A 12,773-nucleotide genomic window follows, 5' to 3' on the forward strand; every position below is an offset into this window, starting at 1 on the left:
GTATAACTTATATATAATATATATTTTATATAATTGAAAACTGGTCCCGTTGCCAATCATTTTTATCGAAATCCTGTTTTTGAGCATATCTGTTAGGTTTTAAGATCTAGTATTCCACACTAAGAGGACCTTTGTTGAAAATTTTAAGCCTCTAGATCTTATATTCGACTTGACTTTTGATGCTGACCAAGAATTTGTATACCCTTTGGAGATACTTGTCGCTTTTCTCTCTTTTTACCCATTTTAAATGAGTTCAGGGTATACATTTTTGGTTTTTGCCAAATTTATACTTTCATTCCTAAGAACAACAAGTTTTCCCAAGAGTGAGAGTTTGCGTGGGTGCGATTTTTGTGCATGATCTTAGATACTCAAATGGAATCTGATCGACTGCAACTCTTGCCTAGATAATTTCTACTTTTTATACCCTGAACCCATTGAAAATGGGTAAAAGGGGTATAAAGGGGTGTAACAGGCAGAAGGAAGCATCTCCGACCCCATAAAGTATACATATATTCTTGATCAGCATCAATAGCCGAGTCGATCTAGCCAATTCCATGTGTCCGTCCGTCCGTCTGTCCGTCCGTCTGTCTGTCTCTCCGTATGTATGAACACAAGGATCTCAGATCTGTAGATCGTCCTGATGCCCGCGCAGATCGAGTTTGTTTCCGATATTCGATAACTTGCCCCGTTTCCAAGTAATCGATAAAACTCGATATCGAAATTCTGTTTTATGCGCAATTTTGGTAAACTTGACATGTAGCTTATAGAATAGTAGTATATGTATGTATATACCAAGTATCTTTCATTTTATAGCTACCACCACCTTCCCGCTTCTACCTCTTAGCCATGAATCCAGTTAAAACACCAATTCATGCTGCCCACCAATATAAGCCACAATTTAAATGCAATTGACTTTTTGATAACACACAAATATTCTATAGTACAATAAGATGCTGACCTCGACTTTGGGGCGGCAAGCGCAAATTCCAAGAATTTCTGTATACATGTACACACACACACATATTCATGCGCGTCTGCTTTGAATTATATCAACAGCATTGCAATTGCGGTTGTATTGTTTTCTATGCTGCTATTTTAATTCTTTTTATTTCTTGTTAAGACGTAATGAATGTTGTGGCTGTTGGCTAGAGGCGGCGGAAAGTAGGGCGGTGTGTTACGAGTTCGAACCCTGCCAAGGAAAATGTTTTATTTTTTGGCTGGTGTGGCTGTTGAGTAGAGTCGGCTGCATGTAATGCGGTCAGTTACGAGTTCGAATCCTGCTAAGGGAACGTTTTTTTTTAATTTTAATTTATCTTTCTACTAAAGTCGGGACCTCCTGACTAGAACCTCTTACTTGTTAGTATAGTGTTCGCTCGTGGTTTTGAATATGAATCGCATATAAGAAGTCATTCCCGCCTCTATAAAGTATATATATTTCTAATATCAACCGCGGATTCGATATCTGTCTGTTTCTATGCAAGCTAGTCTCTTGGTTTCCGCATATCGGATCGGATCGGACCTCTATATACATATATCTGCTGTAGAAAAGATTGGTCGAAAATTTGATTCTTGTATGAAAACTTGTCCTGACCAGGCCCGAATCCTTATGAAAATGGCATTACTATAACATACAGCTCTATAGGAAGAATCGGTCATAAGTTTATTTTCACCAAGTTCGGCAATTATGTACAATTGTCAAATGTCTAAAAAATGATTTAGAGACTCTTTTTATGTCCGATTACAAAAACATGGCGATCCGCAAAGATTTTGAGCATGCAAATATCTACCCGCAACTTTTAGTCGCACTCCCATCCAGATCCCATCTTTGCCTTGAAAGTGTAGAAACATTTGGGAATATTTATAATATATGTATGTTTTTTTATTATTTGCTATCAGATGACAACAATGAACAGTAACACATAAACCTACATATATGAAAACAGTTCAATTGTAGGCTAAACCTAAATTTTAAAATTAATTTTGAACTTCCACTCTGATTCAATTGTGTTCATTTTGAATCATTTATATGCACACATAATTCGAAAAAAGGTATTTGTTTTAAAATCGTAATAAATTGGTTTTTGTAATGACAAAGTCATTAAACTGGCAATCCATATTTTTCCTATTCTCTCATTTTGTTGGCGGCAATTTAGTTTTATCATGAAGTGTGAGACGCATAGAAGGAGGACATATCCGTCCCCTTAAATTATATATACCCAAGATCAGATCAACAGCCAAGCTATAACTTTGCATAGGTCCGACTTTCTGTCTCGGAATCGGCCGAAAAGTTGTTCCTACTATATTATATTATATATTATATATGCCATAGGAAGCATCGGTCAAAAATAGGTTCTGACATCTATATATTATAAAATTGTTTTTCGAATATATTTTCATCAAAACTCGGCACTTACGAGCTTCTACAAGGGTTTTAAATCCTTGCTTTTTCGATTATTGTTGAAAATTGTCTCAATCCTCTTATTTCATTTTTTGTTTATTTGAATTATGTGCAAGGGACATAATTGTTGCTTTATCTATTTCCAAGAAAAAATATCGGCCCATTAATTTCGAATTATATTCAATTTTTTACACTGAACTTTTTAATGGTTTTTGAGATGAGACATCTTGAATTGTTGCGAATCGTTTCAGGATTGAATTGAATATATATAATAGAGCTTTGCGAGTTGGGTTTGTTCGATTAGTTCTGGCATTAGGACTGAATGATGCTTAATAAACAAAAAAAAAAAATCAAAATACACACACACACATACAAGCACATACATACAAACAAATATGCCTTTGTTTTTTTGTTGTTGTTGAGTAAACAAATTCGCTGACGAATATTACGAATTACCGTTCTTTTCATATTGCCTAACCAAATAATACATTTTGGACTTTCTCAAATTCAGTCCCAGTGTGGGTTTGGGCGTCAACAGTACCGTTGCAGGCGCAATTGTCAGCGGCCCAGGTGTGAATAGCATAAGTGTCGGCATGCTGACACCTGGCATGGTTGGGGCTACTGTCATGCTGCCCAATTCGTCATCAAGTTCCTCATCGTCATCCACATCGTCTTCGCACACGCACACCCACTTGCAAATGATGCCCAGCAATACCGGAAATGGATCGGCACCATCTCTCAATAATGGTGGAGGTGGAGGTGGCGGTGGAGGGGGAGGGGGTGGTGTTGGCGGCGGTGCAACTGGCGCTAACGCGAGCAGCCAGCAACTGTCACCGCAGGCACCCCCGACCTATGTAAATTTGTAAAAAAAAACAAAAGAAAAGGACGGCAGACCGCGGCGAAAATAAGCAGGCAGCAGATCTCTCCCGGACAACGAACCTGCGTCCGCATCCGCAACCGCATCCGCATCCTAGACTCGCCAAAGAGGCGGGCCGGGCGTACGACTCAGCTGAAATGCCAGTAAATAACGTATACGTTTACATATATATGCCATATGCCATGTACATAAATTCAGTGATTTCTAATTTGCATTACGATTAACCAAGCAACATATTCAAATTATTATACTCTTTGCAAAAAGCTAGCATTAGGCCGCATTAGCATTCATTCATTTTTCATATTATTATTACCCTTTTTTTCTATTGTTTATTTTCAAAAAATCCGTGCAAAATTAAATAAATAAATTAAATTTTGATCAGATCAGATCATTTATCTTTGCATATTGTTAATGGCATATATCATTATGCTTATGCACATTATGCCTAATGAATATGTTCAAGCCAATCGGGTTACATCAGGCTTAATCTGATGATTCAGTCAGAGAGTTTTCCTTTCGCCAATGATTTGTACGATTATTGATATATAAACAAATAATATAAATCGCATTCTTCAATTATGAAATTGGTCTTTAATGAACATTAAATGGACATTCTTATAACATTTATTTCTTTTTCAAATTTTAGTTAATGTCTGCGTCTTTGCCAATGAACGTTTGAGTAAAGACTTGTTGATCTAGTCAATTTCTAATTTAAGTTATAAATTGTTGAATAAGAATAACTGTGCTAATGCGGCATGCCATGATGATGCTAGGGACAAGGAAATTATGAATCTAATACAAAGAATGAAACTTAGTTAATTCCATGTACATTAATACTATTGCTTACCTGTGTAAGTTAATAATAATAAAGTTAAATTGATTGATTTAAATCATATACGAATATCATTTTGAGCACATGTGGCCTTTGATAGGGAATATTTTTTGATATATATACATATATATATATATATATATATATATATATATATATATATATATATATATATATATATATATATGTATATGTATCTTTGATAATTTAAATGTGTTGTACTTAAACCGAGCTCAATTTTAAATTTTTGCTAGAGCTGTTTGTTATTGTTGTCGTTGCTGTTGTTGTTGTTGTTGTTGTTGTTGTTGCAGTTTGTTGCCTTTTAATTTGAGTTTGTGAACTTGGTCCGTTTTGGGACGAAACTGGCTTTTCTTTTAAATGTTGTATGATTGTTATGTTTATTGAACCACAGCCGTTTATGCCTTTTAACCATTATTTAATATAACTGATGATTTATTACGTTTATTATTGTTATTTACTGCGATGAACAAATTTAAGTGCATTGATTGCTGCTAATTCTACCATTTCAGTTAACTATTTATATTTATATATATATAGATATATATTATTGTTTTTTTGTTGGAACATTTCGAAATGTCTGCAGAGAAATTATTATTATTATTATGCATGCCTTGTGGAACGTGGATTATCTCTAATTTATATGCTTATATGATACGTCTTGAAATATACTCTTTATTTACCGACCGATTATCAATATAACTTTCCCATTGCCCAAAATCTAAAGACAGATTGGAACAGTTTTATTCTTAGGATAATTTATACTTTATATTTTTTTTTTTAAATAAAGTGACCCCTAAAATTATTTGCATTTATCGATTTCCTTACTATATTTTTATTTCTTTTGTATTTTATTATATAATATCTATATAATATCATTATATAATATATATATAAGCATATATATGTCAAATTGAGAACCATTCATTTTGAATTGTTTTGTTTGTTTTTAATTCCATGTATTTATGTTAAGATAGTTTCCGATTTTGTTATGATACCTGCATGCAGAAATAACCCATTTTGAATGTGTCTATCAATTTGAAGGGGTTAAATGTGAAAGGTCAGTTACAGCTGAAACATGACCCTTTTATATTTAAAAGTTTCTGTTCTAAAGATGCTTCGATTGGAGTGTGAATGAAGAACGTTGTTTGGTTTTGTTTTGTTTTGACCTATCTGAATAATTGAATGATTTTTATTTATTGTTATGTTATTGCGCCTATATAGAACAATTTGTTGTTAAATCAAATAATTAGTACAGAATTAATTGGTAAATATCATTTATTTATCAATATATCAATAAACAAATAAATAAATTAACAAGAGCTTATTATTATAATTATGATTGTATAGGTTTGTTATATAACCGAATAAAATCATCATTTGAATGCCAATCGTCAGGTTGAAAAGAAATGAAAAGAAAAAAAAGAGATATTGTGTTGGTTTGACGCTTTGACCTTAAAATCTGCTCTCAATCTCAATCCTGCTTAGTCAACAGATGTGGGCCGCTCTCTTGATTTGATTTGATTGATTTGAAATTGCACTTGAGATTCATTTAATATGTAATATCTTTTCTGTTCAACTATGTTTTTGCACGATCATTAGCATTAGCATTAGCATTAGCATTAGCTTGTTTAATGAGACCGTACCATACCGTGTGTGCATGCACTTGGTCTTTTCTGTTTCTGCATATGTTGTGGAATGCCTTCATATATGTACTTATCTATTTGCAAATACCACAATTGATCGATTTTCATTTGTATGCCAACTAATAATGCATATGCGTATATGTTTCTTTTAATCCTGCAGACGCAAAAAGAAATGCATTCGCTACATGGAGGCATTACATGGAAACGGATCGCTGGCCAACGGCAACGGCAGCGGCAGCGGCATGGATGAGTCGGGCAATATGAGCCAGTTGAGCGATGATGACGACGATGACGATGAACTGGGCAATGGCAGCTGTGGCAGCGGGGATGAGACCGAGACGAACAAAATGGCCGACAACGAGGATGACACGGAGTCAATGAGCCAGTCGCTGTCGAGCCCGGGCTGCCTGAGCGGCCTGTCCAGTGTGCAGAGTCCCTCGACAACGACCAGTCTGGCCAGTCCGCTCAATATGAACATGCTAACTAGTCCAGCCACGCCCGCTCTGGCGCCAACCAGCAATGCAGGCCCTCTCCCTGAACAGGCAACGTCGAGCAGTCAATCACGATCAGCGCCTGGATCGGGATCTGGGACGGGGTCCAGCAGCGGATCAACATGTAACAGCATTAGCAACACACCGAATACCTCGAGCACAGCGTCGCCAGTGACGTCTGCGACCGGAACAGCGATGCTTGGCACACGCTTCAGCCATCTGGGCATGGGCCTTACTCTGCCAGTCTGCGGCAGTAATCCCGAGCAGCTATTCGCACAATCGCACACACACCAAGGCAGCGGCAGGAGCACTCCCACATCTCTGGCAACAAATGGCTTCAACAGTTATACGGGCTCTGGAACAGCGGCTGGTGCTGGTAGCATAAAGACAACTCCTGTATCTGGATCTGCAACTGCAACTGCATCGGCGACTACAACAAGCTTGCATCGCAATCCGATTGGCGCCAATCCACGTGACATTAACAATCCGTTGAGTATCAATCAGTTGACCAAGCGGCGAGAGGATAATAACATTGTGATACTCGGCAACTGTGACCCGCAATCAGCTTCAGCTATTTTACGCCATAATGCGGCCCATAATCCATACGCGCATCCGCATCCGCACCCGCATCAGCATCCGCATCCGCATCCGCATCATGCGCTCTTCAGCAGCAGCTTTAGTCAACACTTCCAACAACAGCTGAACAACCATTTGGCAGCCACAAGCAGCAGCAGCAGCAACATCGGTAGCATCGGCAACATCGGGTCAGTCGTGCAACCCATGGACACGCCCGTCCTAAATAGTATGAAACGCCGAAATACATCCGATCCGCCGGCAGCGACCGGAAATACGGCAACAGCCAACGCAACCGAAACTGGAGCCATAAGCGTTTCGTAGCAGTCTGCTGGCAATCCTGCTGCCCGCCCTGATGTCCTCCTCCATGCTTTAGTCATTAAGATATGGGGAGCAGCAGCCGACCGACAGCTGATAATCCAGCTGTTGTTGTTGGCCCCAACGTGCAATAAGAACCGTCTCTATCGCCATTTACCCCTCATCATCAGCATCAGCATCAGCATCAACAACGCCAACGCCAACGCCATCGCCATAGTTGTAACAAGTGTAACATGTGGCCATTATTGGATTAGTGCCAAAAGTGTACTCACTTCATATATACATACATACTTACTATATAACACATACTACATACTTATCGGACAGCATTTGAATTTAAGGTATAGTGTGCCACGAGATCTAGTTGGTGACAGAAAGTCTAGTTGAACTATCGTAGCTATCAAAATATACTACATACATATTCGAGTGTGAATGTGCACACACACACACACACACACACACACACATACATACAAGCATAAATATATATGTGGATAATCCATTAGAAATTAAAACCTAACCTTTTAGAGAGTACTCTGGATGATTCTCCGACTAGGCGAGAGAGCTGTCCAATTCAACTTTCTGTTATCTCTATAGAGAAAAGTGTGTTTTCCTTAAACTCACAGCCAACCATGCCGTAAGAGCTAGAGAGCTGAAACACAATTTAGCTTACGTAAGGGAAATTCCACCCACAAGTATGGAAAAACCGTGAAATTAGACCAAGAAACTTTTTAGTTTACCCTTCGATCGGACTCAAACCCATTTTCAAAGATCTTTGTTCAAATTCACTTGAGAGATGTTCCACCCACAAGTATGGAAAAACCGTGAAATTAGACCATGACACTTTTTTGTTTACCCTTCGATCGGACTCAAACCCATTTTCAAGATCTTTGTTGAAATTCATTAGAGAGATGTTTCTCACACTTTTTAGAAACTTAATCCCTCCTTGTTGAAATCGGGATATAGCCATAATAAAGCAGCTTAATGTGGAAATCTTACCTTCATTTAAATGATTCAAAAGACGGAAGTATGAGAAGAACTTACATTTCCATACGATTTTACCAATCGAAAGAAAAACCAACTAAAAAAATCTTTTTTGTGTAGTTCTAAACAACACATTTTGATTTCCCTGAATAACTACAATAGCAATGCTATAGAACATATAACAAATATAAAATACAGAAAGAAAATAAAGAATAAGAGAAATAGGGTTGATTTGCATAATTGATTTCAATAAAATTTTTGTTATAAAGCACAGTATTATTTAACGATAGTTAAAGAATATAATCTATTCATGTATGTATGTATGTATGTATACCTGGCTGTGTGTATGTGTGTGTACATATGTGTGTGTACAGAGAAGCAACTTAAGACAAAACGTACGAATTTATTAAAAATTGGACCTGATAGCTGTGTACTGTGTGTATGCATATCTAAGCATATATATATGCATAGTGTATAGTAATCTTCTAACGTACATATATATATGACTATATACTGCATACTATGTCTACTATATTTATAAAATTTAATGGGCAAAAATATTATTTTTCGATTCTTTTACATAACAAGTTCTGGTTTGGTAATTTAAAAAAGATTCAAACAGCATTTAATATTATTATTTAAATAGCCAAGAATTAATGAAGACATGAGACAAACTGCTGACACTTGCTAACAAAAGAAAGAAAGAAAAAAAAGTGTACCTCGAAAAAAGTGATTTTCAAAAGTATTCAACACAGATTATCCAAAAAGCAATAACTACGATCAGATTTCAATTGTTTGGCGTACATTTGGTAAAAGTCAAAAATAACTTGATGCGGGGTACAGAAAACTTGTAGGCTAGTGTTATTAGCCCATTTCAATAGAATTTACAAATGGTTGAAAAAATATATATTTTTTTTATTTGATTTATAGGGTAATCATCGTCATATTTGTCTTAAATGTGTAATAGGCCTGTTTGTATGATCATGCTCAGATATTTGGGTGCTCAAGAATCGAAATGATAACAATATTAACCAGACATTAAATGAATAGTTATCAATATCGGGTTCAACTTGAATATTGCTTTATACTTATAAATGATATGTGCGAAATATATATCAATATGTAAATATATATATACTATATACTATATACTATATATATTCAACGTGTACGATCAAGCCAAACATTTAGTACAGAAGTATAAATTAAATTAATGCGATATTAAGCAAATGTGTATGTACATAGTATATATGTATATGTAAGCACAACAATATGTGTGTGTGTGTTAAGCCATTGCCAATTATAAAAAAGACTGTTAATACATATTTAAATTAATAACATATGTACATAGAATAAGTACATACATATACATATATGTATGCATGTACTTATGTGGGCAAAAGGTGTGCATATGTACACACGAGGAGTGTGTTTTAAGTCAAGACGAGTATTTATATACTTGGCACGAATTACTTACATACAACAAACACTATGTACATAGGCACAGCACAGCAGACACGCAAAAGCAACCTAACATATTTATGTAAATATGTGTAAATGTAAATGTTAATGTTATTATTAACAGGCAAACATTATGTTGTACACACGTAATAAATACTTTGTATATGAGAGCAGACATTGAAAAAAGCAAATGGTTTGAGGTATATATACACATATCTATAAATGTATTTATATATATTTGCAAAGTGAACGCTAGCTTTAGTAATTATTCTAATCAAAAGCAAAACAAAAACAAAACAAACAACAGCAAAAATCAATATTATATATTTAACTACGTTAACTATGCTTCCAGTTTTCTGTGTTTATTTTTTATTTAAATGTTTACCTAGTAAATAGTGCATATGAAACCGTTTTGCAATATTTACAGTTTTATTTATTGACTTTAACTTCTTTATGTTAACATTATTAATTAGCACTCCAAAAGCGCGCATTTCGTATTTGGCGTTTCCGCATTATTAAGTAATTATTTAAATGCTAATTTACATTCAACACAATTTTTATGTATTAATTATAAGCCCACGCTCAAGTCCACAAATGCCTTTACATTTCAATGTGCAACGATGTACATACATACATACACACATACAATTACATGCGTGTATGTGTACTCAACTCTGGATAACAGAGACACTGTAAACAAATATGTTGTGAGTATGTTACAATCATATCAAAGCCTGCTAAATGATACCGTGTATGTAGGTTGGAATGACACCTACCCCCTTACATTCGTATACTCACATACCTTTGCATATCCGCTTCTCTGTTAACTTATAATTCCATGATATCGAAGAAAAAGTACAAGATCTACAATACATATACACTTGTTCGTATGTAATTTCATACAACAGAAATAAATGATATACTGTGCAATTTTGATTTGAAGCCAGAATGTATATGTGCTTCTTTCAACGTGGATTCGCTTTTTATCTGTCGTCAAATGGTGAGTTCACTGTACCATATTATTTGCCAATTAGCTCTCGAGCCATCCAGTACTCAAATGCACATCAATGTGTATATCAATAAATTCTCAAATAGACAACATTAAATGATATCAGGAGAATGTACAATGTACAATGAATAAATCCTTGAAATTATATATTATATATATAAAAAAAAGATCAAATCCATTTCAATATACAATATACACTTGTTGGTAGACTGCTTTGATTTGTTTGTATGTACATTTGTATTTGTAAAATGCACGAAAGAGAAATATGAAATAAGTACGATTTAATGATAAATTGCATTCAAAGTAAGCTAAGTCAATAATAATAATAATAATAATAATAATTATAATAATAACACAGATTGGTTAATTGTTCCGTTTATTTTTAGTAGCTCTTTTACTGTAAGTAGGCATAAATAGTAGAGGTTAATACTAATAATACATACACACATATCTAGATTTTAAAGTATTTATATATACACTTATATACGTACATATTAAATGTTATATATACACACACACACACACACACTTAATCTAAACATGTAGCTACATTATCTATAAATCAAAACGAAGCAACACAAAATAAAATAAAGCATTAACATAGGAAGATAAAGCAACCATAAGCTTAGGAAATAATTTGATGTATTGAAAAGAATAATTATACAAAACCAATAAGGTTTAATAAAAACAAAAACAAAAACATGTTGACAAGAGAAACCACGTGTACTTTCATTTAATTTGTGGACATACATTTTACTTCCCAATAAGATTCCCAATAAGATTTTGCAGTTGTTTTACGAAAACTGGATATTACTGGATATTTAAAAAAAAATATATTTGTTTTTTTTTTTGGATTTCAGATTTCTTTGGCTTGTTAGCTTGATAGTTGTTGTTATCCATAGGCTTTATCATCGATTAAATGTATTTTTAATTTAAATCGAAATATTAAAAATATTATAATAAATTGAAATTAAATTTATTATACTGAAAAGTGAATCTGATTTTAGACATTTCCATCACGAAGGACGATAACAACAAGAACGATAATAGTCAGAAAAATATGAATCAAACAAAAAACAATACAATACAATAAATAATTATTTAAATATTTGCCGCGGCTTTCCAATTTTTTCCAAATAGCTTGAAACTGATGAATTGAGCATTTGATGGATGCTAGATAATTGTTAGAATGTTAGATAATTGAGGTTAGCCTGTGTTAGGATTTGTTTTTTCTCGCTCCAGATAATAAAAGATAAAAAAAGTTGCGCTAAAAACATAGAAAAATGTATTTTGTTGTGAAAAGTGAATTTGCTGTGGACATTTATTGAATTATTAAAATTAGTAAGATGTCGTTTTTGAGTGGTCCTCCGATTTTATTTATTTACTTACTAGGAGTTGCTTGAATTAGTCGATTCCGATTGGGTTTCGGATGCTGAGGTCTGGTCTGCAGGGGATCTCGTGAACACGCCGATCAACTTTCGACGATTTCTGGAGAGACAAATTCCGCCGGTTGGAATGGTGACGGAATTGGCACATCAAGATGGGCCGCCGCGGAACCGAGGAACAGAGGTAATATAAATGCCCGTGGAAGAAGGAGGAGCGGCTTTCACCTGCTTTCACCTCGACTGACAACGACAACGACTGCGTACAGCATTTAAGGGAAGACAGCTGGGTGCAATTACGACATATTACCAAAGGAATAATCTTAAGGGGCTTACCATATAACGAACGTGATTGTGATGCATCTGGACGAATTGTTGAGTGGTGAGGACTCGGGCGACTCGGGAAGGAATCGGACAACTAAGACCAATCTGCTTGAATTTACTTCCTTGGTAAATGATGTTTTTCTTTTTAAAATGCCAACTGATGGCGTTTAACTCAGTGCACCATGAACTGTTACTCCTTAAACTTCACCTCTTAGGTTTCGCTCCGTCTCTTTTCCTATGGATTCCTTCGTATCCAAGGGGTAGGACCCAAAGGGTCATCCTGAGGTTGACAGGTTCGCGTTACTTTTGGTGTACCTCAAGGTAGTCATCCTGTTCCTTTACTCTTTACTCTTTACTCTGTTTATAAAAGATCACCACTCGTTTATATCACATGCCCGTGTACTTATGTATGCGAATGATGAAACTTTGATGAAACTTTTTCATTCATACACTAATCCCC

The 12,773-nt window shown here is 35.1% G+C and overlaps 1 protein-coding gene across 5 annotated transcripts in view; it reads left to right on the plus strand.

Moving 5' to 3' along the window:
• pan (pangolin) overlaps positions 1-11,324 on the plus strand; it is a 67,114-nt gene extending 55,790 nt beyond the window's left edge. For 3 of the 5 annotated variants that reach the window (XM_064681417.1, XM_064681416.1, XM_064681415.1), the window contains one exon: positions 5,932-11,324. In XM_064681417.1, coding sequence (XP_064537487.1) covers positions 5,932-7,159 — 1,228 coding nt within the window. In that variant the 3' untranslated portion in view covers positions 7,160-11,324. Of the gene's footprint in view, positions 1-2,909; positions 3,418-5,931 lie in introns of those variants that run through there. The other 2 variants (XM_064681420.1, XM_064681418.1) reach the window with 2 other exon arrangements.
• The last annotated feature ends 1,449 nt before the right edge of the window (positions 11,325-12,773 follow it).

The sequence above is a fragment of the Drosophila montana genome, unplaced genomic scaffold (genome assembly GCF_035044405.1).
Source record: "Drosophila montana isolate Dmon_TW-CO22-7 unplaced genomic scaffold, ASM3504440v1 contig_2397_1, whole genome shotgun sequence".
In the NCBI taxonomy this organism is placed as follows: Eukaryota; Metazoa; Arthropoda; class Insecta; order Diptera; family Drosophilidae; genus Drosophila; species Drosophila montana.